This window comes from Pristiophorus japonicus, chromosome 4 (assembly GCF_044704955.1).
Source record: "Pristiophorus japonicus isolate sPriJap1 chromosome 4, sPriJap1.hap1, whole genome shotgun sequence".
Lineage (NCBI taxonomy): Eukaryota > Metazoa > Chordata > Chondrichthyes > Pristiophoridae > Pristiophorus > Pristiophorus japonicus.
In genome coordinates, this window is record NC_091980.1 from 213,668,080 (window position 1) to 213,695,398 (window position 27,319).

General features: G+C 41.7%; 1 protein-coding gene across 2 annotated transcripts in view; it reads right to left on the reverse strand.

Annotated features, from left to right (window-relative positions):
• The window catches only part of snx6 (sorting nexin 6), a 57,984-nt gene that overhangs the window by 15,336 nt on the left and 15,329 nt on the right, over positions 1-27,319 (reverse strand). For both annotated transcript variants that reach the window (XM_070879071.1, XM_070879070.1), the window contains exons 3-9: positions 27,112-27,216; positions 22,876-22,986; positions 10,167-10,288; positions 9,956-10,079; positions 8,271-8,366; positions 5,442-5,547; positions 3,750-3,825 (exon numbers count right to left, since the gene is read on the reverse strand). In XM_070879071.1, coding sequence (XP_070735172.1) covers positions 3,750-3,825; positions 5,442-5,547; positions 8,271-8,366; positions 9,956-10,079; positions 10,167-10,288; positions 22,876-22,986; positions 27,112-27,216 — 740 coding nt within the window. The remainder of the gene's footprint in view (positions 1-3,749; positions 3,826-5,441; positions 5,548-8,270; positions 8,367-9,955; positions 10,080-10,166; positions 10,289-22,875; positions 22,987-27,111; positions 27,217-27,319) is intronic.

Here is a 27,319-nt window from a genome sequence, read left to right on the forward strand (position 1 = left end):
CAAGAGTTGGGTTATTTACTTTGGAGAAAGTGTCAGAGGAAATTATAATTGAAGCTTTTAAAATGCAGGGATTGGATACAGTCTAGTTAGAAATGGATAGGGGACATAGGACTAGAGGTTATGGGCTAGAATCTCCATTTTTTGTGAATGCTTAACGCCCATTTTACCACTGAAATGATGTATAACGCCCATTTCGGCACAAAATGGAAACTGGCGGGTATTTTTCAGAAACTTAACACCGAGCGTTACTTTCCCCGTGTGCTTAACGGCGAGAAAATATATTACCACCCGCCCACTTTTTTTGGGCGGAATCAGCAGAATGGGCGAAGTCAACGCTAATATCGCCCAGCGTTACTTTCCGCATGGAAATAACGCAGAGAGTCAATAATACCGCCCTGCTACTGTTTTTTTGTCAGAGCATTTTTACCCAAACTAGCAGCCATGGAGATCGCCCATCGTCAATTTTACCAGCTCGCACACATGTCGCCCACAATATCGCTCGCTCAAAAAACCGTCCAGAAAAAGTGGAACTAACCGGGACGAATCACAGCATTATGGACACCATGTTGTAGATCACGTCACGTCCTTTAAAAGGCTGCTGTGCTTCAACCTCGGCGGAGTTCAGATGTACTCTGCAGGTTGTTGGGGTTGATGTGAACATCTGTAAAAACATCTTGACTGCACTATGACCGATTGGAATTGAAGAGGTGTGCTTGTCAGGACATTCCTTGTTTGTGTGCAATCGGTGGCAAACAGAGAGCTACTGCAATGGGGCCTGTTCTTTCTCACCATCGCTTGGTGACCAAATACATGTAGCAGAGTCGACATCTCCGAAGAAACGCTGCACTGCACTATGTGCCCAATGAACGAAGTGACAGACAGATGAGGACCACCAGACGTTACACCTCCCGCAAGTACAAGGAGAAGCATTTTTACTTTGACTTGCCCAACACCACCTGCCTTAGTAGACTGCGCTTCGACAAAGACGTTCTCACTGAGGTATGCCAGCTAATAAGGGCAGACCTGCAGCCTACCAGCACCATCAGAACTGCACTGTCCATCAAGGTCAAAGTCACCGTGGCACTGTCGTTCTACGCCTTGGGTTCTTTTCAGGCCATAGCTGACGACATTTGCAGACTCTCTCAGCATGTCATACATTGCTGCATTAGACAGGTCACTGAAGCCCTGTACGCACGCAGGAGGGACTTGATCAGCTTCCCTATGACCAGGGAGGCAGAGAGAGAGGGCACTAGGTTTCTCCAAAATTGCAAACTTCCAAGGTGCAGGGAGCAATGGACTACTCACATCGCGATGCAGGCACCTTTTCAGGATGCTGAGGTTTTCAGGAAACTCCCTGAATGTCCAGCTGGTTGTCAACCACCAGCAAATTATCCTGGCAGTGAATGCTCAATTTCCGGGCAGCATCCATGATGCGCACATCCTGCGTGAGAGCACGCTATCTGACTTGTTTAACAATGAGCCACAAGGTCAAAGCTGGATGCTTGGGGACAAAGGATTTGGCCTCGCCACCTGGTTGATGACCCCCCCCCCCCCCCCGCCGCGTGACACCCACACCAAGGCCGAGAGGCAATACAATGAGAGCCACAGAGCCACTCGCAGTATCGTGGAGAAAACCATTGGAGTGCTGAAGCAGCGCTTCAGATGTCTGGACCACTCAGGAGGCGAGCTCCAATACCACCCTGAGCAGGTAACTCAATGTGTGGTGGTCTGCTCCATGCTATACAACTTGGCTATCAGGAGGGGACAAGAATTGCCTGACGAGTCTGACAGTCCACCTCACGAGAGAGAGGAGGATGAGGAGGCAGACGCTGACATCGGCCCAGACAATCAGTCTGACGCTAAAGTTATGCCCCCGCCCCCCTGTAGACCGCGTGAAAGGGTCCATGGTGGCATGATAGCTGCAAGGGTCAGTGACGGCTGAAACGCTGCTTGGACGGATACAGGAGAGGACGGTCCAGAGGTGGGAACGTGCTCCAAGCCGTAAGCAAGATGTTGCACCTGGCTCATGTGTGGTTGGCAATGGGGGTGCATCACGGCGATCCGGGACCACCAGTGTTCCTGGCTACCAGCTCCACAGTCTCCTCCATCCCTTCCATTTTATATGTTATTTGTTGGACAAAAACTCGGTGCCAACTATGTTCTTGGTACTTAGTGGGCTTTTTGCTGCTGGTGAATCTCCCTCATGCCTCCCACAACAGTCAGGCAAGCACACACCACAGCCACACACGCCATCAGTGCCTCTGAGCTCCCTCTCTCACTCTCCTCTTCTGCGCATGTCATGACCACCCTTGACCTCCTGAATCGCAGGAATCGAGCATTGCCATGCCATTGCAAAGGTCAGCAAAATGTAACGCTACCACCTATTTGATATCGCTCGCGGTATCGCCCATTTTCAAAAATGTAAACTAGGTGTTTTGAGAATGGGTGAGAAGCAGACGATCTGAAACCCGTTTTTTTACTGCCCACGCTGGAAATAACGCCCATTTTTGGGCAATAAGCACAAAAGTGGGGGTTCAAGCCCAATGTCTATAAAAATCAATCAGTTACGGGCTCAACGGGCCGAATGGCTTTCTTCCGTGCTGTAACCATTCTATGATAATAGGCAAAGAGTTAGATTAAATGGTACAAACTGCAGAGACATACTGAGTATCAAGTCGCTATTGTCCTATACAAAGGAACCGGACATGGTCATGAGGGAAAAGTGCATTTCCAGTTATGGGAGTAAGGTGTGACTAAGTTGTGATTGTGATAAATGATGGACACAGAATCCTGAAGTTTTGTTTTTGCCTTAGGGAGTCACAAAGGAACACCCCAGAGTTTTTCCCTGAATTGGCTGCAGGTTCTTTTGCCTCTCCTAGGGTAGCATGGTTTAGGGGTTGGTGAACAGTGTGTAAAGTTTCAACACTGAATGAATGGGGTATGGTTAATCGCCTTTTCTCACTTTTTGTATATGCAATACTCTCCTTTCAGATAGCTTATACAGCATAGCATGATAATATGCCTAAAACAATGAACATATTATTGCAAAATTGTTGATCTTCAATATCACAGAACTTTGCTTGGGAGGATCATGTAAAAACATTCATTTCTGAATTATGGGGAGGGGTGATGAATAATAGACACAGTGACTTACAGGAATTTTTGTAAAACTAGTTGAGACCAAAATCATCTCACTGTTGATTGAACTGCAGCCTCACTACCCATTTCCAGTTGTAAATTTTCTTGTAGTTTTACTTCCCCCAACCCACCTGCCAAACTCATTCTTTGCATCTCCCAGAAAGGCACCTACGCTCTCTGGAATCCATCTCCAGTCACCAGCAGCATTCAGTCATCTCACCCAAGTGGCCTTTCTTCATGTGCGTCAGTTGGCTATTTCACTGTGGAGGGCTACACAGCCAAACCCGATCCTGCTCATCACACAGACTTTGCAGCATGAGTTATTGCAACAAGCCAGACTGGGAATCCTTGCTGACATTTTTCTCTCCATAGCTCAGTGACACCAAAGCCAATTATGGCAACCCAACTATTGCCTCAATTAAAGCAAGTTACATCAGCACAAAGTGGGAATCAAACAAGGCACATTCTGGATGTATGACTTAATGTTCCATCAGGACCAACAAGCCATTGGGAAAACCCCAATTCATAACTTAAGTGATACTATATTATGCAGTCCATTGAAAGAATTAATACCCAATATCTAGAAAAAACAAGCATGTAATAAATCTTACTTGCATAGATCTGTTGAGTCTTGAGTTCCTAAAGTGTACAATGTTGAACTAATTCTACTGTTGTCATCTGCCACATCTGAAAAGGAAAACCATGAAGTGCAATACATTAAGATATTTCACAAACGTGTAACCAAAATGTTCTGTTTCTGCAAACCTGTTCAAAATGCCTGTTTATGTGCATTGGTTTTTCCCTTCCATCCCACAACAGTCATTGCATGACATCCATTCAAGTCTTGGTTCCTTTCACAATCTTTCACACCCCTCATTTTTGTTATAAAGTAAAACTCTCCTTCCACCCCAATACTGATTTCTGCCTCAGTCTCTCAATGCTAGTTAATAACAATGTAACTATTTATACTGCATTTTTTTTGACCGACAGGCAAGAGAGCGCGCGCGCGGAGAGAGAGAGAGAGAGAGAGAGAGAGAGAGAGAGAGAGAGAGAGAGAGAGCGTGCGCGCGAGGGGGAGAGAGAGAGTGTGTACGCGCGCGCGAGGGGGAGAGAGAGAGAGAGAGAGAGAGAGAGAGAGAGAGCGTGCGCGCGATGGGGAGAGAGAGAGCGTGCACACGCGCGAGGGGGAGAGAGAGAGAGCCCGCGCACGCAAGGGGGGAGAGAGAGAGAGAGAGCGCGCGCGCGAGGGGGCACAAGAGAGAGAGAGAGAGAGAGGGGGGTAGGGGAAAGAGGGGGGGGGAGAGGAGGGGGGGAGAGGAGGGGGGAGAGAGAGGGGGGAGAGAGAAAGAGAAAGAGAGAAAGGAGGGAGGGGAAGGAGAGAGAGAGGGAGAGGGGAGAGAGAGAGAGAGGGAGAGGACGAGAGAACAAGAGAAAGACACGGGGCGGGGGGGGGGGGTGGAAAAGAGGGCGTCGGAGGGGAGGGAGGGAACTCAGGGAAGACGGATCACGTTCTTCCAATCCCGTACAAGGGACATCATTGGAGTGGATGATATCCAGAAGTCACGACAGTGTCACTATTCCATTCATACCCAATAAACCTGTTAAAAATATGCACACAATGCCCCATTTATGGTGGGGCCGGGGGAGGGGCTTGAGGATGCACTTGCACTGGGCTAAGGCACTTTGACTGGGGAAGGGATGTACTTGGACTAGGGTAAGGCACTTCGGCTGGCCCTTGCTGTCTTCTGGGGAGCTCTGTCCTCTGTCGCTTCAGGAAGTCAAAGTGGATCGAGTTACAATTTACAAAGTCAGTGAGACCTTGGGATAGGTGGTTCCAGTTACACATTCCTAGGAAACTTCAGGGTGTGGCTTATCCTCCAAGGGGACCAATCAGAAACAAAGGGCAGAGCATGTTGGCCATTTTGGCAGTACAAATAAACGCGTCCATTTAATAACTAGCATCATAATTAGTTCCATGGATGAATGAGCTATGTTGCCACTTATGCAGATTGGATGCATTCTATCATTCTGAAGTGAATAAATGATTACGTAAAATTGGAATGGAAATTTATGTAACTAGCCAAATGAAGCATTCTTTGAAAACAGTAATGTATTTTATGGTAGTCCATGCCTGCATTTTTCTATTGGTTTAACTATTAGCCCCACAGGAATAACTAAAATACAATGAAAGGTTGCAGTACAAAGAAAAGGGATGAATATTTTGTCTAACATACCAATATTCTATATACCTCATTGGAATTGCTTCACATTTCAATGCAACACAACAAAAAAATGCTACTTACTCTTGTGCGATTTTGTCAATTTGTCTGCTTTAACTGCTGCATCCTTTATTCTGTTATTATATTCTAGAAGGAAGGTTTTCTCATGTTCGAAGAAATCATCAACATCCTAAAAATATTTTGTAGCTGGTTTAAAACTGACAATTTAATACAGAATTAAAACACTTGACTTGCTCATACAGCAACCCAATAGCTAAGTGCTTATTTAAATACTTTAGAGTTCTCAAGCTCAAATCGCAATAGTAGCCAACCTTCACATCAGCTAACCAATGGGGGCCATATTCTGTCATTCCTTGATAGGACTAACAAGTTTTCGTTTATGCAGCTGAAACCAGATATTCAGCAGTCTAATGGTCTTTGACACATTTACAGGTTTCAAATTTCTCCAATACATTTGCAGATAGCTATACAACTTGCATTTAGAGCACCCTTAAAGAAACATCCCAAGGTGCCTCACAAGAAAATGGCTGTAAAGCCAGGAAGGAAAGGAATAGGAAGGGTGATCAAAAGTTTGGTTGAAGAGGTGTGCTTTGAGAAGGTGGAGAAAGGGAGAGAGAGGTAGAGAGGCTTACAGGTGTTCCAGAGCAAGAGGGAAGACAGCTGAATGTTCTAAAACCAATGATGGGGTGTAGGGAGGATGCACAAGAGGCTGGAGTCAGAGGAATGGAGCTTTTGGAAGGGGGGAAGTAGGGCTGAAGGAGATGGCAGAGATTGCATGGGGGCAAAGTGGAGGGATTTATAGACAATGATAAGGATTTTAAATCTAATGTGCTGGGGAATAGAGTCAATGTAGGTCAGCAAGGATAGAAATGATGGATGGGAAAGATTTACTGCAGAATAGAACATGAGCTGCAGTTATGAACAAGTTGGAAGTTTCTGTAGGGTGGAGGATGGGAGGCCAGCAAGGAGTGTGTCAAAATAGCTGTCAATTAGGAGATAAAGGCATATTTAAGGGTTTCAAAATGTGTGGTGGGGTGGGGGTTGCTGAGGTGGACAATATTGTAGAGGTGAAGGTAAGCAAACTTGTATTTTTCAGTTGCAGTTCAAGATTTAGCAAACCTTAGAGAAACCATTAAACAAATAGGTTAATATAACTACAACACTGTAAATACAGAAATGTAGTTTAATTAACTGGTTATACAAGTTAGATTTGCTGACTTGGCAATCTCTGACAAAGTCTAAGTATTCTCTATTTCCATATGATTCTGAATTTATAATTTTTCAACCTTTTAGTCAAACCTTGATGTAGCTAAATTTTCTCTCCTGCTTTTTTCCTAGTCTATTGTAGTATATCTTCTTTATATGCAGCAGCTACCTCAGATAAAAATCTTCAAAAGGCCTGAAGCAATATTTCCACTAAAAAAGAGACAACAGACCTAAAGCAATCTTGTGGCAAAAACCAACAGCCATTGCACTAAAAGAAACATGCTAGGATATTATATGGATGAACGATTTGAATACACACAAACACGCACAACATTTTAAGATAAAAATATTAATTCACACAAGAAATTGTAATACCTGTTTGCACTCAAATACAAATCAAACTACCAAAAGGAACAATAATCTCAATCTGTAAAGCAGTGATGCAGCCAATAAAATAGTTCATACAGGTTAATAGCCAGCAAACCTTTTTTGGACTATTTTGCCAACATCCATGACAACAAATGTAATGCTGCCAGGATACTGGTGACTAAGCAAAACTGAGGTTTTTAAATCAATCATTTAAAAAACTGATGCGTTATAATTTATCAACTGTGTAATTAACTCCTGGTTAAGTAGAAAAATTCTATTTTAAAAATCCACAATGGCAATAAGTAAAAATTATACAAATGAACAAAAATTTCTTGAATAAAAAAAAGGCAAGTTTTAACCCCTTTTCCAAACGGCCTAGCCTGCAGTTTGGCAGACATAATACAAGGACAGCATTACCCAACTTTCTATTTAGTTGTTTCTTGGTGTTTTTGCTTTATTGATGAAACTTCACAAATGTCAACATTCTGTAATGATATACATGTAGACAGACCAATTAGACAGGATGTACATATTTTTAACAAATGCAAAACGAGTTAATTGTTGGTTAGATTTATCTATTCTTGATGTTTTGGTGAAATTCTAACAGTACTACAGGTTGAACATGGTACAACAATTTAAGTGAAGTGCTTCAGTATGGAAAACTTGCAGCAATAAGTTCAGCACCCCAATTCTCGCATTGGTATAAAATATTTAACACAAAAGCCAATTGATTTTGTGACCTTTCTAATGGATTTATATGGATTGGGCTCTTATCTTTCCCCGAGGCTGCTGGTGGGCGTTAATCAGGACATCAAAGGGAGATGGTTATTCTCTTCCAACTTACTCCCTTCTTCATGTCTTTTTGCTTCCTCCAAGAAAATTCCCTGCCCCTCTGTCTGATAATATTTTAGTTCATAATTGCTTCTCTCCTTATCAGCTGTGCCATGATTTGGTTTGCTGTACACTTCTACAGCTTCTGGCTCGGCTTTCTGTGGGTCTTCCTCAACCACATGCTCAAAAAATAATTAAACTAGAATTTACTGGGAAATGGAACAGATTCCCGTTTTGTTTTTCTGCAGAAAACAGCCTGAAATGAATTCAAAATCCCACGCAACTGCTTTGTTTAATGGAATTCTATTGGGTCCTAAGATTCACATGTCTAGGGCAAGCAAATGTTAGGATTGGATTGGTATATGGTGTCACATGGCTGACAACAATGCATGCTCACTATATTATAGTATGACAATATTACAGACTAAACTTTTAATACAGACTCAGCAATTTTCTTTGTCTTTAAATACAAAAACATTAACGTACCTTAACACCTGCAACAAGTACTTCATCAGCTGTCTTTACCATATTCTTAAAGAAATCTTCCAGTTTCTCCTTTTTATTCTTTCCACGAATACTCAGCTTAAAAAACAAAATAAACATTGTTACCATAGTGCTTACAGAAGTACTGTTTCATACAAGTGCAATTCAATTAACATTCTAGTTTTAGAAAGTTAACAATTTCCAAAACAAAAATCTGCAATCTATTATTTCTCAATTGCAAATATATAAAAGGTAGTAGGGAGCAAGGACAGACATAAGTTCAGGTTTTCTCTCTTTAGTGCCTGATCGCTGGCACCTAATGGAGGTTGGCTACTAAGGCACTGGTAGCAAGCTGATCACCCATTCTCTGCTATAGGCTACAGGTGGATGACAACAGGATTTTCAAACTTGAAAATGTACCTAACTCCCCATCAAAATATATAGATTTTTATTGAATCACATTTTTACACAGCGTGGTGGTAAAGCACAGTAAATGACCAACACACAATGCTAAAACAGTGGGGTACGTTTTAATTTCCCCTCACTATTATTTCCCAATCCAATCCTCTCTGCTGTGGGAAGGAAGCAAGCAGATACTGGGCAACTCTACAGGTTCTTGTATTTTATGTCTTCGGGTATCTAAGTTCCTAAAAAGTTATCAAATAAAGGAGACAGGCACGGGATCTTCGCAGTTTCCATCAAGTTCAACGTTTAACCTGCTGCATGAAAGTGCACTAAGGCAACTTCCCCTTTCAATATTACCCATAGTCTGCTCCAGACATTGAGGCTAAAATTCCGGCCTCGCCGGGTCCAGATGGAATACGTACAGACTCAGCGAGGCAACGCAAAAGCCAGTTTTCAGCACGCAATGCGCAAGCGCCGAAAACCGGCTTTTCCAATCTGTCAAGATTTATCTGGATAGATCCGCCACATCCCCACAGGAAGGACATTTGTGCAGGTGAGATTGGGCTATTTGGCCAACAAATGTTCTTAAAACTGTCATTAAGGAAGAAATAGCGGGACATCTAGATATAGCCTACTTTTACCAGTGTAAGAGTTTTAAAACACAAAAATCTATTTAAACACACATTTTGAGTGGGGGCCCTGTCCATTAAGGTAAGTTTATTTTGGACCCCATTAAAAAAAAAATCCAAAAAGTATATATTTTTTTAGAAAACATTTGATTAACTTTAATTTAAATTGGTTTTGGAATTGAGGTTTTTTTGTTTGTTGTGTTGTGTTTGGGTCTTTTGTTTTTTTCCCTCATTGATAGCAATGAACTCGGAGTTACGGAGTTCCCATTGCTATCAATGTACCGTGATTGGTTGCCCAGTCACACGTGACTCCAGCTTCTACACACGAACCTAGAGGACGGGGGCGCGCACCGTAATCTAAGGCGTCTCCGGGACCACCAGGTACTTTTGCAAAAAATTCTTGGGTCGGAGGCGTTTGTCCGAAGGAAGCCACGTGAGGGAATTGCTGTTGCAAACTTGTCTTTTATCATTGTCATAGCACCACAATCAATTATAATTTTCAGTGGTAACCCAGCTCAACAGTGCACATGAGCAGTCAAAATACAGGCATTTTCCCATTAACTGCTCATTTGCCATAAATAATTTGAAAATGAAACTAATCTTGCCAATGTAAACACTACATATAAAAGACCATAAAAAGCAAACTCAACTGACATCTTGATTGTATTCCAAGAAGACATGAAAGTTTAAGTCATTTCGAAGAAATGGATGTGCAGCTACACGACACAAAAAGACTTCATGCATGGCAACGGTTTTCTTGAATATAGCCAGGTACTCACTGTAACAAGAAAATAGTTTAAAGTCACCATTAATAACTGCAAGACAATTATTGGCTATGTTGAACTGAATGGTATAGTATGCTCACGCTTCAAGTTCCTGCTTCATCTTTGTGAACTCTTCCTTGGTCATTGATCCCTCTCCTTCCCCTAGTTTCTGCAGTTTATCTCTTGAAGCATCAAAGTCAGGCTTTGGAGGTGCTGGTGGGATCTGTTGAGATAACATTTACTTTAGTTGATGTAAATATAGCTACTTCCTTCATTTTTAGTATTCTCTCATTTTTTGGCTACTGGACGAAACATGCCTACAACTAGCAGCCATGAACACATTTTACATAATTAGGAACAGGAGTAGGCCATTTAGCCACTTGAGCCTGCTCCGCCATTCAACAAGATCATGGCTGATCTGGCCGTGGACTCAGCTCCACTTACCCGCCCGCTCCCCATAACCCTTAATTTCCTTATTGGTTAAAAATCTATCTATCCGTGACTTGAATACATTCAATGAGCTAGCCTCAACTGCTTTCTTGGGCAGAGAATTCCACAGATTCACAACCCTCTGGGAGAAGAAATTCCTTCTCAACTCGGTTTTAAATTGGCTCCCCCGTATTTTGAGGCTGTGCCCCCTAGCTCTAGTCTCCCCGACCAGTGGAAACAACCTCTCTGCCTCTATCTTGTCTATCCCTTTCATTATTTTAAATGTTTCTATACGATCACCCCTCATCCTTCTGAACTCCAACAAGTAAAGACCCAGTCTACTCAATCTATCATAAAGGTAACCCCCTCATCTCCAGAATCAGCCTAGTGAATCGTCTCTGTACCCTCTCCAAGGCTAGTATATCCTTCCTCAAGTAAGGTGACCAAAACTGCACGCAGTACTCTAGGTGCGGCCTCACCAATACCCTATACAGTTGCAGCAGGACCTCCCTACTTTTGTACTCCATCCCTCTCGCAATGAAGGCCAACATTCCATTCGCCTTCCTGATTACCTGCTGCACCTGCAAACTAACTTTTTGGGATTCATGCACAAGGAAAAAGGGCCTTATAAATGTCTGGTGTGTCACCCAGGTCGGGTGGCACGGTTTAATGTGTTTTGTTTTGCAGATAAACTCCAAAAAAAGAGTTTCATGCACAAGGACCCCCAGGTCCCTCTGCACCACAGCATGTTGTAATTTCTCCCCATTCAAATAATATTCCCTTTTACTGTTTTATACCCCCCCCCCCCCAGGTGGATGACCTCACACTTTCCGACATTGTATTCCATCTGCCAAACCTTAGCCCATTCGCTTAACCTATCTAAATCTCTGCAGCCTCTCTGTGTCCTCTACACAACCCGCTTTCCCACTAATCTTTGTGGCATCTGCAAATTTTGTTACACTACACTCTGTCCCCTCTTCCAGGTCATCTATGTATATTGTAAACAGTTGTTCTCCCAGCACCGATCCCTGTGGCACACCACTAACCACCGATTTCCAACCCGAAAAGGACCCATTTATCCCAACTCTCTGCTTTCTGTTAGCCAACCAATTCTCTATCCATGCTAATACATTTCCTCTGACTCCGCGTACCTTTATCTTCTGCAGTAACCTTTTGTGTGGCACCTTATCAAATGCCTTTTGGAAATCTAAATACACCACATCCATCAGTACACCTCTATCCACCGTTATATCCTCGAAGAATTCCAGTAAATTAGTTAAACATGATTTCCCCTTCATGAATCCATGTTCCGTCTGCTTGATTGCACTATTCCTATCTAGATGTCCCGCTATTTCTTCCTTAATGATAGTTTCAAGCATTTTCCCCACTACAGATGTTAAACTAACCGGCCTATAGTTACCTGCCTTTTGTCTGCCCCCTTTTTTAAACAGAGACGTTACATTAGCTGCTTTACAATCCGCTGGTACCTCCCCAGAGTCTGGAGAATTTTGGTAGATTATAACGAATGCATCTGCTATAACTTCCACCATCTCTTTTAATACCCTGGGATGCATTTCATCAGGACCAGGGGACTTGTCTACCTCGAGTCCCATTAGCTTGTCCAGCACTACCCACCTAGTGATAGTGATTGTCTCAAGGTCCTCCCTTCCCACATTCCTGTGACCAGCAATTTTTGGCATGGTTTTTGTGTCTTCTACTGTGAAGACCGAAGCAAGATAATTATTTAAGGTCTCAGCCATTTCCACATTTCCCATTATTAAATCCCCTTTCTCATCTTCTAAGGGACCAACATTTACTTTAGTCACTCTTTTCCATTTTATGGCCCAAAGTTTCCACATGATTTGCTCCTGATTTTTTAGGAGCAACTGATGTAGAACGGAGTATCTTAGAAATTGGAATTCTCCACCTTTAGTTTGCTCCAGTTCTAGTCAGGTAGAACAGTTTCACTTTGGAACAGAATTTCCTTTTCAAAAGGGGGCGTGTCCGGCCACTTACGCCTGATTTCAAAGTTTCGTGAGTGAAAACTTACTCCATTCTAAGTTAGTTTGGAGTAAGTGAAGATTTTTGTACGCTCGAAAAAACCTTGTCTACACTTTAGAAAATCAGGCGTAGGTTGCAAATTAGGCGTAGGGAACGAGGTGGGGGGGGGGGGGGGAAGGGGGAAGGGAAGTCATTAAATTCTACAATCAATCCTTAGTTATACTTATACAAATATTATACAAATAAATCCAACCTGAATAAAAATTTATAAGCAAAGAAAAGATTAAATAAACCATCTTCCTACCTGTGTGAAAGTGCTTCAGGCAGGCCTTTCATGTTGGAGACAGGCAGCGGTGTGGCATCAGTGTCTCGACGGCAGCGGCAGCAAGCTTCGAGCTGAGCTGCAGTGCTTGAGGCAGGCCTTCATTCTCTTCGTGGCTGGCCGCGAAGCAGCAGCACCGGACGGACCCGAGGCCATTCGGCCATGAGATATCAGCGGCGTCAGTGGCTGGCCGGCAGCCGAAGAATCAACGCAGGACACACGCAGCTCATTAAGGTTCTTGAGGCCATTCGGCCACGCTTTAGGGGCGGCGTCAGTGGCTGGCCGGCAGCCAAAGAATCAGCAGTGGACGGACGTGAGGCCATTCGGCCATAGGATATCAGCGGCGTCAGTGGCTGGCCGGCAGCCGAAGATACAGCAGCAGCCTTCAAGCTGTGAGGGGGACTGAGGCCATTTGGACAGGGAGAGGCAGCCACAGACAGTTTTTTATTTAAATTTGCAGAATGGGTGCTGCATTGTCAACACTACGTATTATTGCAAAGTTGAATTGGCACTCTTATTTCTCCAAACAGTCCTTAATTTGCATGCACCAATGCAGCAACGGTTCTGCAAGTTTAGCAGTGAAAAGCTGAACTCACTGATTTCAGCAGGTGATTTATTCAGCAGTGCTGCTAAAAGCACTCCCTCACACACAGAAATATAAAAAAAAATTAAATTACAAGCCTTTGCAGGAGTCCAAGAAACAAATCTTCACTTTTTCTGCAGTATTTTTAAAAATGGACGAGTGCCCATGTTTGAGAGAGACTGCGCGTGCGCGCACGCTCCAACGCGCACGCGCAGGGTTGCCGGCACCACAAAGGCTAATTTAAATTGTACCCGCCCCCTGCTGCTTAGAAAATCGGCGCGAGTGTTAGGCTCCGCCCCCTGCTGCGAAGAGCGCGCCGCGCCAAGCAGACAGAATATCAGATTTTTTTTTTTTTAGGCGCAGTTTTCGGCGCGAAAAACAGGCGCCCAGCTCGGAGGTGCGCCGTTTTCGCCGCGGCACGAAACTTGGGGCCTATATATCTGTAAAAGCTTTTACTATCTGTTTTTATGTTTTGCGCAAGTTTACCCTCGTAATCTATCTTTCCTTTCTTTATTGCTTTCTTAGTCATTCTTTGCTTGTTTAAAATTTTCCCAACCTTCTAGTTTCCCACTAACTTTGGCCACCTTATACACACACATTGGTTTTTAATTTGATACTCTCCTTTATTTCCTTGGTTATCCACAGTTGGTTATCCATTCTCTTACCGCCCTTCTTTTTCACTGGAATATATTTTTGTTGAGCACTATGAAAGAGTTCCTTAAAAGTCCTCCACTGTTCCTCAATTGTGCCACCGTTTAGTCTGTGTTTCCAGTCTATTTTAGCCAACTCTGCCCTCATCCCACTGTAGTCCCCTTTGTTTAAGCATATTACGCTCGTTTGAGACACTACTTCCTCACCCTCAATCTGTATTACAAATTCAACCATACTGTGATCACTCATTCCAAGAGGATCTTTCACTCGGAGATCGTTTATTATTCCTGTCTCACTACACAGGACCAGATCCAAGATAACTTGCTCCCTTGTAGGTTCTGTAACATGCTGTTCTAAGAAACAATCCCGTATGCATTCTATGAATTCCTCCTCCAGGCTACCCTGTTCGGTTTGATTTGACCAATCGATATGTAGGTTAAAATCCCCCATGATTACTGCCGTTCCTTTTTCACATGCCTCCATTATTCCCTTGATTATTGTCCGCCCCACCGTGAAGTTATTATTTGGGGGCCTATAAACTACGCCCACCAGTGACTTTTTCCCCTTACTATCTCTAAACTCCACCCACAATGATTCAACATTTTGTTCATTAGAGCCAATATCGTCTCACAACTGCCCTGATATCATCCTTTATTAACAGAGCTACCCCACCTCCTTTCCCTTATTGTCTATCTTTCCGAATTGTCAGATACCCCTGTATGTTTAATTCCCAGTCTTGGCCACCCTGCAACCACGTTTCTGTAATGGCCACCAAATCATACCCATTTGTAATGATTTGTGCCGTCAACTCATTTACTTTATTTCGAATGCTGCGTGCGTTTAGGTAGAGTGTTTTAATACTAGTTTTTAAACCATGATTTTTAGTTTTGACCCCTCCTGCAGCCCCTATATATTCAGTTGCCCTTTTTGTTTTTTGCCTTGGGTTTCTCTGCCCTCCACTTTCTCATTTTTCTGTCTTTTGCTTTTGTCTCCTTTTTGTTTCTCTGTCTCCCTGCATTGGTTCCCATCCCCCTGCCATATTAGTTTAACTCCTCCCCAACAGCACTAGCAAACACTCCCCCTAGGACATTGGTTGCAGTCCTGCCTAGGTGCAGACCGTCCGGTTTGTACTGGTCCCATCTCCCCTAGAACCGGTTCCAATGCCCCAGGAATTTGAATCCCTCCCTGCTGCACCACTGCTCAAGCCACGTATTCATCTGAGCTATCCTGCGATTCTTACTCTGACTAGCACGTGGCACTGGTAGCAATCCCGAGATTACTACTTTTGATGTCCTATGTTTTAATTTAGCTCCTAGCTCCTTAAATTCGTCTCGTAGGACCTCATCCCTTTTTTTAAAACCTATATCGTTGGTACCAATGTGCACCAGTCAAAAACAAGATTAACTTCTACATGGAAATATCAAGCTGTAAAATGTGAGTCCATTGCTGCCACTCAGGTTTTTTTTAAATAAAGCCCTCCTTGCACACTTAGTTCCTTTAATGTAATTCTTTCTATTGCACTTCCTATGAAACATAAGCTCAACATACTCCATATCAACTAAATTACATTCTTTTAGCTCCCTCCTCTCCAAAATACAAATGAAATAACAGTATACCATCCTCTAGAATTCTAAGTTTACCTGTCCCAGTCAGAACAATTAACTGGTTTGCAACATACAGCTTCATTATAATTCTTAGTAACAGGCATCCAATGACTAGTGTAACAGAATGTATAGTATACAGCTCACAACTGCATAATTATACAATGTAATTGCAAAGCAATGTAATAAAACAAAAGGTTACCTATTTGCTAACATTACAAATGAGGAAATTATAAGGATGCAAGGAGAGCTACTTCTCTGGCAACACTGCAATTAAAATGGGACTGGTCTACAGTAATGACTTAATGCCAACCTAAAGAGTAAACAGATAAAACAGTATTAGGGCATGATATCTAGGAAGATCACTTGGAATCAGTGACAAAGAAAATAAAATACAACTATCTTCAAAACACAAAAATGCAAGGCCTAGAGTTAAGTCTAGTTTTATCAGTGCAATCCGTATGAAATTGGCCAACCAGCACAAAAAATTGTGGAAATCCAGCCGTAAGTTACATCAAGTATAAATCAAGTTTCCACAATCTTTAATATTGGTTTAAAAATTATTTCATCCAAAGCCAGCTGGCCACACTCCCAGCTCAAAATAATGAGAATGACGATTTTCCACTGATTGTGCCCATTTGCAACCATTCAAGGAGGGTCTTCAAATTGAACTTGTTTTCTTAGGAGACAGGCACAAGCAGACCGTTTTTAAAGTTTTTTTCATATTAAGAAATGGTTAACTTACTGAGAAATGGACTAGAGTACAATGAAGCTAGTTAATGGTCAAGTAGCATTTTTTTTAAATAAGTAATTTTCAGTGATTGAAAATTGGGTGGAGGACTAGACACTTATCAAAAATGCATATCTTGGATAATTAAATCCATTTTCAGCTGTATTAATAAAACTGCACCAGGTTACGGCTCTTAAATATATCAATATTTTTAATGCCAAGGGAAAAAAATGATTACGTTCTATTATGAAGACAGATTGCTCTGGTTCATGGAAGATATAGTTTGTGATTATGCAAATACACTTTAGCAAAAACTTGAACTGTAATATCTGTAACCTAACCAGCACAATTTCAAGCATAATTTGCGCCCAATTTCCTGATTGTGTCCAAAGCAGAAACTCCACCCCTATAAGTTTTATTTGTTGCAACAGTAAATTTATTTCCTGGATCTTGCAATGGAAATACTTTTAAATTCAGCTTCCTAGAGTGATACTGTGCAACACAAAAGTTGTACTTAAAAAAAAAAAAAAGTATTTACTCAAAGGGTGATCAATGTTTGGAAAGATCCATTAGGTGAAGTAGTAGAATCAAGATGATAAGGTAGATCAATGCAGTACTCGATAGAGTGAACTCAAATAGTGCAAGTTGATGGACCAAATTGCCTTTTCTCATCCTTGACATTTTCTTACATTCTTGAAGCAGATACAGCAATCTGAATACATTTTGAAACCCTAATATTCTTAGCAAGGTCAGTAATCATGAAAAGTTAAATATGCTTCAAACATTATGTAGTCAAATCAGACTTTTCAAATCCTTGAGTCCCTTAGTAACGTAGCTCTTAAAAATGGTCATGGACTTAGTCAGGAAAAAAGAAAATTTGTCTCACTAGGCAACAGAAATCGTGGACTAAAAAAAGTTGTATGATGAACTATTAGGTAACACTCGGCAGAAGGAAAACAGAAACCCAATCTGTGACCATGAGGATGACAAGCACAAGATTTACCATAATATTGTGGTTTTCTGTTGTGGATACCAGGAAACATTTCCAATGTGATTTGTGTTTGACCATGCAATTTCCCAATACTACTTCCCAGAAAGTAATGAATCAGCATTTAATCCAAGTATTATGCCAAGAAGACTTTCATATCTCTGCACACTTAGTTCCAATTTAGCTAAATTAGGCTGGAGTTTACAATGCCTTCATGGGAGGTATAGATTATTTTCATTTATTCACATATTTGCTTATCTTTATCTAATCCAAACTAACATTCTGTACTATTTACACAAATTGAATCCACTCAAGTGTCATCTCCTGCCCCCTCAGTCTTCTAAAGTGGATGCCTGGGCATTCTCAGGAACTGCAAGCCTACATTTAAAACGGGCACAAATACAAGCTGATTTTGGAGATTTAGAAGATATTTTATAATTTTGCTTCATTTTGTGTCACTAAGTCTGTTAAGCCAGATTGGTGGTACGAAACTTGGTAATTTCTACATCAAACTAAAACCAGAGGAAATAATTGGCAACAGAGACATAATTTCACAACATTCAAGAGTTGTACTTTCAAACAAAGTAGATAGAGAGTATGCCAAAAGTTGAATGTCACCACATCCTACTTGTGTCTTTTATTAGAGTTTTTATTTGACATTTAAAACTTGAACTATATAACTGGTAATTTAAACTTGCTCCCCAAGTTGATACAAAATATAAGGATTCCTCAAAAACATCAAATGAAATTATTTGTTGTACAATTTATTACTTTCAAGTTTCCCTCCTCCCATCAAACACTGTTTACCTTCAAAATTCAATTAAAAAACAGAAGTCTAATTAGAATGACGAAAAAAAACAGCCCATTATTCTGTCTTTGTGCGTTTCTCTCTTCCCCCACCTTCCATAGGTTTTAAAAACAAGAATCTCTATCATAGGTCTATGCAATTAGCAGTGATCTTCTTGGTTAAAAAAACACAGGTGGAGATAATTAGCTTGTTTCAAAATGCATCTTTTTTAAAAAAAAACTAAATGAACACAATGCTACAACAGATGTGTGTGTCATCAACAACCGTCATTTATCTTTTACACAGAGCCTCTGTTCTGTTTTTTAAAAACTCAATCTAAATTTCACCTCCGTAATGAGACAGGAATAATAAACGATCTCCTAGTAAAAGATCCTCTCGGAATGAGTGATCACAGTATGGTTGAATTTGTAATACAGATTGAGGGTGAGGAAATAGTGTCTCAAACGAGCGTACTATGATTAAACAAAGGTGACTACAGTGGGATGAGAGCAGAGTTGGCTAAAGTAGACTGGGAACAAAGACTAAACGGTGGCACAATTGAGGAACAGTGGAGGACTTTTAAGGAACTCTTTCATAGTGCTCAACAAAAATATATTCCAGTGAAAAAGAAGGGCGGTAAGAGAAGGGATAACCAGCCGTGGATATCCAAGGAAATAAAGGAGAATATCAAATTAAAAACCAATGCGTATAAGGTGGCCAAGGTTAGTGGGAAACTAGAAGATTGGGAAAATTTTAAATGACAGCAAAGAATGACTAAGAAAGCAATAAAGAAAGGAAAGCTAGATTACGAAAGCAAACTTGCGCAAAACATAAAAACAGATAGTAAAAGCTTTTACCGAAGTATAAAACGGAAAAGTGTGACTAAAGTAAATGTTGGTCCCTTAGAAGATGAGAAGGGGGATTTAATAATGGGAAATGTGGAAATGGCTGAGACCTTAAACAATTATTTTGCTTCGGTCTTCACAGTGGAAGACACAAAAACCATGCCAAAAATTGCTGGTCACAGGAATGTGGGAAGGGAGGACCTGGAGACAATCACCATCACTAGGGGGGGTAGTGCTGGACAGGCTAATGGGACTCAAGGTAGACAAGTCCCCTGGTCCTGATGAAATGCATCCCAGGGTATTAAAAGAGATGGCGGAAGTTATAGCAGATGCATTCGTTATAATCTACCAAAATTCTCTGGACTCTGGGGAGGTACCAGCGGTTTGGAAAGCAGCTAATGTAACACCTCTGTTTAAAAAAGGGGGCAGACAAAAGGCAGGTAACTATAGGCCGGTTAGTTTAACATCTGTAGTGGGGAAAAAGCTTGAAACTATTAAAGAAGAAATAGCGGGACATCTAGAGAGGACTAGTGCAATCAAGCAGACGCAACATGGATTCATGAAGGGGAAATCATGTTTAACTAATTTACTGGAATTTTTTGAGGATATAACGAGCATGGTGGATAGAGGCGTACCGATGGATGTGGTGTATTTAGATTTCCAAAAGGCATTCGATAAGGTGCCATACGTGGAGTTAAAGAAAATATATTAGCATGGATCGAGAATTGGCTGGCTAACAAAGCATAGATTCGGGATAAATGGGTCCTTTTCAGGTTGGAAATCGGTGGTTAGTGGTGAGCCACAGGGATCGGTGCTGGGACCACAACTGTTTAAAATATACATAGATGACCTGGAAGAGGGGACAGAGTGTAGTGTAACAAAATTTGCAGATGCCACAAAGATTAGTGGGAAAGCGGGTTGTGTAGAGGACACAGAGAGGCTGCAAAGAGATTTAGATAGGTTAAGCGAATGGGCTAAGGTTTGGCAGATGGAATACAATGTCGGAAAATGTGAGGTCATCCACCTTGGAAAAAACAGTGAAAGGGATTATTATTTGAATGGGGAGAAATTACAACATGCTGTGGTGCAGAGGGACCTGGGGGTACTTGTACATGAATGCCAAAAAAAGTTAGTTTGCAGGTGCAGCAGGTAATCAGGAAGGCGAATGGAATGTTGGCCTTCATTGCGAGAGGGATGGAGTACAAAAGCAGGGAGGTCCTGCTGCAACTGTACAGGGTATTGGTGAGGCCGCACTTCGAGTACTGCATGCAATTTTGGTCGCCTTACTTAAGGAAGGATATACTAGCTTTGGAGGGGGTACAGAGACGATTCACTAGACTGATTCCGGAGATGAGGGGGTTACCTTATGATTGAGTAGACTGGGTCTTTACTCGGAGTTCAGAAGGATGAGGGGTGATCTTATAGAAACATTTAAAATAATGAAAGGGACAGACAAGATAGAGGCAGAGAGGTTGTTTCCACTGGTCGGGGAGACTAGAACTAGGGGTCACAGCCTCAAAATACGGGGGAGCCAATTTAAAACAGAGTTGAGAAGGAATTTCTTCTCCCTGTGGAATTCTCTGCCCAAGGAAACAGTTGAGGCTAGCTCATTGAATGTATTCAAATCACAGATAGATAGATTTTTAACCAATAAGGGAATTAAGGGTTATGGGGAGAGGGCGGGTAAGTGGAGCTGAGTCCACGGCCAGATCAGCCATGATCTTGTTGAATGGCAGAGCAGGCTCGAGGGGCTAGATGGCCTACTCCTGTTCTTATGTTCTAAAGCTTTGACACATCTTTTTTTCAGCTTTGACATCTGTCCTCTTTGAAAATTATTTGAAATAAAAGTGGGCAGAAAGTGCCAGGAGCGAAATAAAAAAATATCCCATGAGTAGTGCTGCATCTTGAGAAATTAGGTACACTACATCTGCTCAAATTCAGCTCAGACACAGCTCTGGGCAAATATATCAAAGCCAGACTTTTGGGAGAGGTTGAACATTTAAATCAAAAGTTTAATGTATTAAAAGACAATACAATTTAATTAGTAAGTTTAATCGTGTTATTATAAACAATGCCATTTAATAAAAATTAGCCTTTATTTTGGACAGAAATGTCAGTTGAAGAGAAACAGACTTTTTTGACAAGACATTTTTCAAAAAACATTGAGATATTCAATTAGTTCATCAACTGATTGTATAATGGGGACAATGTTTAAATATTTAAACATAATAGGAGCAGGAGTAGGCCATTTGACCCCTCGAACCTGCTCCGCCATTTAATAAGATCATGGCTGAACTGATCATGGACTCAGTTCCATTTCCCTGCCCGCTCCCCATAACCTTTACATACAGAATCCCAAATGTTTACATAATTTTCAATTAAAAATGCTGACAGAACAAATATTACAGGAAGCAATGTTTTGTGGACAGAAGTACGTCATAGGAAAGATTTATAATATATTTATTAAAAAACTACCATCATTTTATAATTTGCAGCAGTACCGAGCTTAGCTTCCATCACACTGGCAGGCTTCCCCCTTTAAGACACTCCTTTATTCATTTCACTTCATTTCCTTCGCTCAAGCTATTTTTGGACTATCTTATCAAATGTGCTCAAGCACCCAGTGTAGTCATGGTTTGTATTGCTCTAGTAATTGTTTAGAAAAATAATGCAAAGTAAATTGCAATCCATCAGATTACAGTATCAGTACCTCCAGACAAAACCACCACAAACTCAAGTATTAAAGGGAAATCACTGCTGTTTGGGAGAGGAAGTCAACAATTTTACTTCCTGACACATTCAAGGAACATAGGGGCAGAATTTGCAGTCGATACTCCGAGTACGCTGTCCTACCGCCTTTGAAATGGACGGGAAGTTCGGAATATTCCGCATGCACTAAATCCCGAACTTGCGATCGGTCAAGTTCCAACTTGACAGATCATCCGCTCCGACATTGAAATCATCATTGCTGGCCCAGTTAGGCTAATTGCCCACCAACTGCCCAGCAATTACGCTCAAGTTTTATGGCTGGTGCAAACAGCAGGGGACACCCATCATGACAAAAACATCTTCATCTGATGCTTTCTTGTTTAAAATTACTATATGTTTGCCCTTTACACTGAGCCTATCTGAGGGATTAGAGAACCCCCAAAAGTTGGAGTTGAATTATTACCCAAATGTACATCCCTGCTTGAATAAAGTCGTTAAGCAGCCTGCAATGTAGTGTGATTGCTTCTGGTCTATTAATAATTTATCCCCAAAAATTCTAAGAATAATGACCTTGAGTAACCTCAGTGTCTTCAGGATGAACTGGGACCTCACTAGCCAAGGGTGTAAACCACCTTTGATGTGAATTGACAGATTACTCTTTCACAGTCAATTATTCAGGTTACTGTCATACAAGATGAGCTTACTACCTGGAATTCAAAGACCAATTCAAAGAATACATTAGGTAAATCTAGACTGGGGGGAGTGAGAAAGTGAGGGTTAATGAGAGGCCTTCAGTTTGCAGACTGGAGCATCAACCGACGTGATCCCAGGTAGGCTTACACACACTGTGCTCCCCTAGGATCAGTGGGCCACTACGCTGCGCTGAACTCCGCGGCGTCTGACAGCGACTGCTCCGAGGGTTCCCAGTAGGTAAGTGCGCATTCCGTTCTGATGCCAGCAGAGTAATGTTTAGTTATGCCGCTGAGTGTAAAATCTGAGCCAATATGTTTTTCAGTTCAATTCAATTTTCCTTCATTGTTTGTCATTTATAATTTCAAGAATTCTTTATAGATTATCTAAATAAACTCTAACTTGGCTCAGGACACTTAAAACTGACAGTTGGTAAGGAAGAAATATTGTATTGTAAATTTCTATAACACTCACAACATAGCCAGCATACTCTTCATTTTCAACAAAAGCATCGTGAAGCCAGACAAATTCTTCATGTTGACGAACTACAGAAAATTCATCCTGTTTGAAATTAGGTAGAGTACTCTGCAGGAAAACAAGCACGCGTTAAGTTACAACATCTACAACTGATCTTTAATCTGTTTTAAAGAGAAAAAAATCGTTGGTACAATACACATTATGGAAGATGCTTTGTGATTTAGCAAAAGGTTCTTAACTAGTGTAACTGCCAAGAATCCTGAGAAACAAACTTGCATTTATATATATTTTTTTAAAATCGGAGTACTTTACAATGGGGAGATGACAACAATAACCATGGGGAAAAGACCGAAGGCACAGTTCAAGAGATGTTTTTAGAAGGCTTCTGAAAGCAGGGAGAGAAGTAAGGAGGTTAAGAGATTTCCAAAGGGCAGAGGCATAATAGCTGAAAGATCAGTCTCCAATGGACGAGCAGAGGAGCTGGGGAACAATCTGGTATCAGAATTGTCAGCTGGATTATATAGGTGGAACAGATTATCCAAATAAGACTATGGAGAATTTGAAAACATGGACAATGATCTTGAAATCAATTGATTGGGTATGAGGGACGAGTGGAGCAGGATACGGTCAGAGTGAGATTTGTGCGGCTTTGTGCAGAACAGAACTCAGGACATGAGAGTTTTGGATTAGCAGGAGGTTGAGAGGAGTAGAAGTAGGGAAGACGGTGAAAAAAATGAGAAATCGCTCCTTGACGTGATGAGGATTTCAGCTGCACATGAACTGACATAGCAGAACAGTTCCAGAGATGGAAGATGGTCTTGGCAACAAACCAGATGAGGTAAAAATCTAAGCTTATAGTCAAAAAAAATGTTGAGGTTGTGCACCATGAGGTAGCAACCAGGGCAAACAGCCAGAGAAGCTGACAGTTGACATCAGAGGCACATGGCAAGAGCCAAACAGAATGGCTTCAATTTTGCCAGCAGAGTGGGAAGTTATACGATGAGAAGGAACTTATCCAAGAACAGATGTTTGACAGATAAGGGGATAGTACAAGTGTGGTGGCAGAAAGTCAATCATCAGATTACATACAAAAGCTGTCTCCAATGAATGATGTTGCCAAGGGATAATATGTTGATTATAAATAGGGAGGGAGCAAGTACAATTGGAGCAAGGAAGAAATATTGTATTGTAAATTTCTATAACACTCACAATCTACACCATAAGTGGCCATGCAGGTATGGGAAGATAAACCATTCGAAGAGATGTAGTGATTGCACTAGGATAGATGGAATGGAAACCATAAGTTTGGTGCCACTGAAGTGGACCATATGAGGGGTGTTGGAGGAGAATGGACTGAACACTAGTGTTTATAGCAAGTAAGAGCTTGAAGATTAGGAGGAATGGTGAGCCACAACTGAAGTCACACGAGATATTGATGATGACTTTGACTTGGGTGGTTTTGGTGCTGTGGGATGATGAGAAAGCAGATTATAGGGATTCAAACAGGGATGGCAAATAGTAGTTGGGTGACAATGAAACATTCAAGGTCCTTGACAAGAAACTGGAGATTAGAGATTGAAAGGTACTCAGGGGACAAAGGTGCTGAGGACAAGCTTTCTATGCAAGTGTATTACATAGATAGTCTAACCCTAAAGAAAAATCCAAAGTGATTCACAAAAATGATTTTCTGTTTGTGCAATTAGTTTCAACACAACACTAAAGCAGTAAATTAAATGAATCACAAAGCAACACAGCCTCCAATTTATTTTAAGCTGGAAAGCTAATCCTTATTGAAATGAAACACTGGACACTATATTTATGAGTATGTTCATAAGTTTTAACAGTGTCACTAAAACAAAATCTTTGACAATGATTTGCTTAGCAGAAGCTCTGTGCTTAAGCCTCTATTCCTACCTTACATCTAGTGATTAACCATGGAAGCTACGTAAAATACCTTTTATATAAATGATAGCATGATATTTCACTGTATACTACAGATGAAAAAGAACAATTTGTAGTTCAGAATTTTAATCTTAAATTTAAAATGGTAATGAATTTTAACATGCATTGATTTTTCCTAATCACACACAAGCCGTCAACAAACTTGATATAAAAAGAGGCTTTAAGATTCCTGTTGCCTTAAATAACAAACGTAACTATTCCTAACCCATGAAGAATGAAGTGAACAAAAAGTAAAAAGTAACTTTGAGAACATATGACTGGGATTTTAGATAATTGAAGAGACAAGAAGCTATGGAGTAACCGTTTGTGGCTTCCACAATAATTGCAATTATAAATTTCTACAAACACTGGTACAGTCACCTACAGGTTATAGGAACTATACTATGATGAAGATTAGCTAAATTAACCACATCTGTTTCAATTAGAAATCTAATCAAACTCCAAATTCTAGGATTTTTTCAACAGCACCTGTAATTTCAATATAGACGTAAAATTAGGCAGTGAAGTACTATCCTGTGTTGGCACACTCATGCACTATGCTAGAGAACAGCACACTGTTGCATCCATGATCCCCTCAAGTGAGTTCCCAATCTTTATCAGCACTGCCAGTGTAGGTTCTCTGGAGGGCCCACAACCAGAGATCAAGTTTGCCACTTTTCTAGGCATCAATTATCACTTCCATAGATTTTAATGAGCCTCGTCATTGTAAACGAAGGTGCCAAGCAATAGAAATCTAGGCCCCAAGTTTCCACATGATTTGCTCCTGATTTTTAGGAGCAACTGGTGTAGAACGGAGTATCTTAGAAATCGGAATTCTCCACATTTAGTTTTCTGCAGTTCTAGTCAGGTAGAACAGTTTCACTTTGGAACAGAATTTTTTTTTCAAAAGGGGGCGTGTCCGCCTGATTTCAAAGTTTCCACAGTGAAAACGTACTCCAAACCAACTTAGAATGGAGTAAGAAGATTTTTGCACGCTTGAAAAAACCTTGTCTACACATTAAAAAAATCAGGCGCAGGTTACAAATTAGCGCGTCGGGAACGAGTTGGGGTTGGGGTTGGGGGGGGGTGGGGGGGGAGGCAAGTCATTAAATTCTACAATAAATCCTTAGTTATACTTATACAAATATTATACAAATAAATCCAACCTGAATAAAAATTTATAAGCAAAGAAAAGATTAAATAAACCATGTGAAAGTGCTTCAGGCAGGCATTTCAGGCAGCGGTTTGCCGTCGGGACCGAAGGCTGAACGGGCCAGGCCTGAGACTTTGCCAGTCCCCAGCACCAGATTTACAGGTAGGTGGCGTTGGGTCGGGTCGGGAGGTTCGGTTCAGGTCGGGGGGGAGGGAGGGAGGGGGAGGTCAGGTCGGGGAGAGGGAGGTCAGGTCGGATCCAGTCCGGGGGTGGGGGTGGGGGAGAGCGGGGTCAGGTTGAGTCCAGTTGGGGGGGGGGGGGGAAAAGAGTGGGAGCGAGAGTCGGGGTCGGGTCCAGTCCGGGGGGGAGGGGGGGGGGGGAAAGAGAGCAGGTGTCGGGTCTGGTCTGGGTCGGGAGGAAGCAGGAGCTGGCCGTGGGAGGAGCCTTCTTCACGCAGCCCCAGTGAGGCCATTCGGCCAGGGCTAGGGGCTGCGTGCTTCGGGCTCCTCCCACAGAGTTTCGGGCGCCTGAAGCTACTGCACTTGCGTGCCCACTGTAGCGCGCATGTGCAGAGGTCCCGGCACTGTTTTCAGCGCAGGAACCTGGCTCCGCCCCCTGCAGCGCTGCGCCGAGGGCCAGAGGATCTGCAGGAAGGTGGAGAATACGGAGATTTTTTTTTTTAGGCGCACTTTGTGGCCCGAAAAACGGGCGTCCAGGTCGGGACTGCGCCGTTCTAGGCGCGGCTCGAAACTTGGGCCCCTAGCAACTGTGCTTCACATTTGAGATATTTTAATAATGTACCATCCAGAATATAGTCCTTCAATCTATAATTGTATGGGCTCACTTCAAAAAGGAATTGTGCAGAGCAAGTCAGTCACAATAAAATCCTTGAAATTTGTGGCAGGCCTGAAAAATTCAGGCAAGAGATTCAAAAGCTTGTAATTTTTTTTTTTAAAAACAGAAACTGAGTGATACTACATTGCTATAATACTTATAGTAATTATCCGCAGATAACAATGTAAGCTCCATGCAAAACCTCATTGCACAAATTATAGCACAATATTACATTTTTACCACACGAGAAAAGTACAGGTCATTTAAAGTGCTCAGTTTTCATCTTAAATTTGAAATCCCTTTACCTTTGTATGAACTGTAAATTTGACTTTATCTCTTTCACTAAGAGCATCAGAAATGTCAACCTGAAGAGTGGCATCTGTTTGGAGATCAACATTGACTGGTCTAGGCTGAAATGAGAAAAATAATTGAAAAATAAGCCTCAAAATGTACAATGGATGTAACATTTTATCAAAAATTAAAGTTGAATATGAAGCTTAATAATAGGAGCTT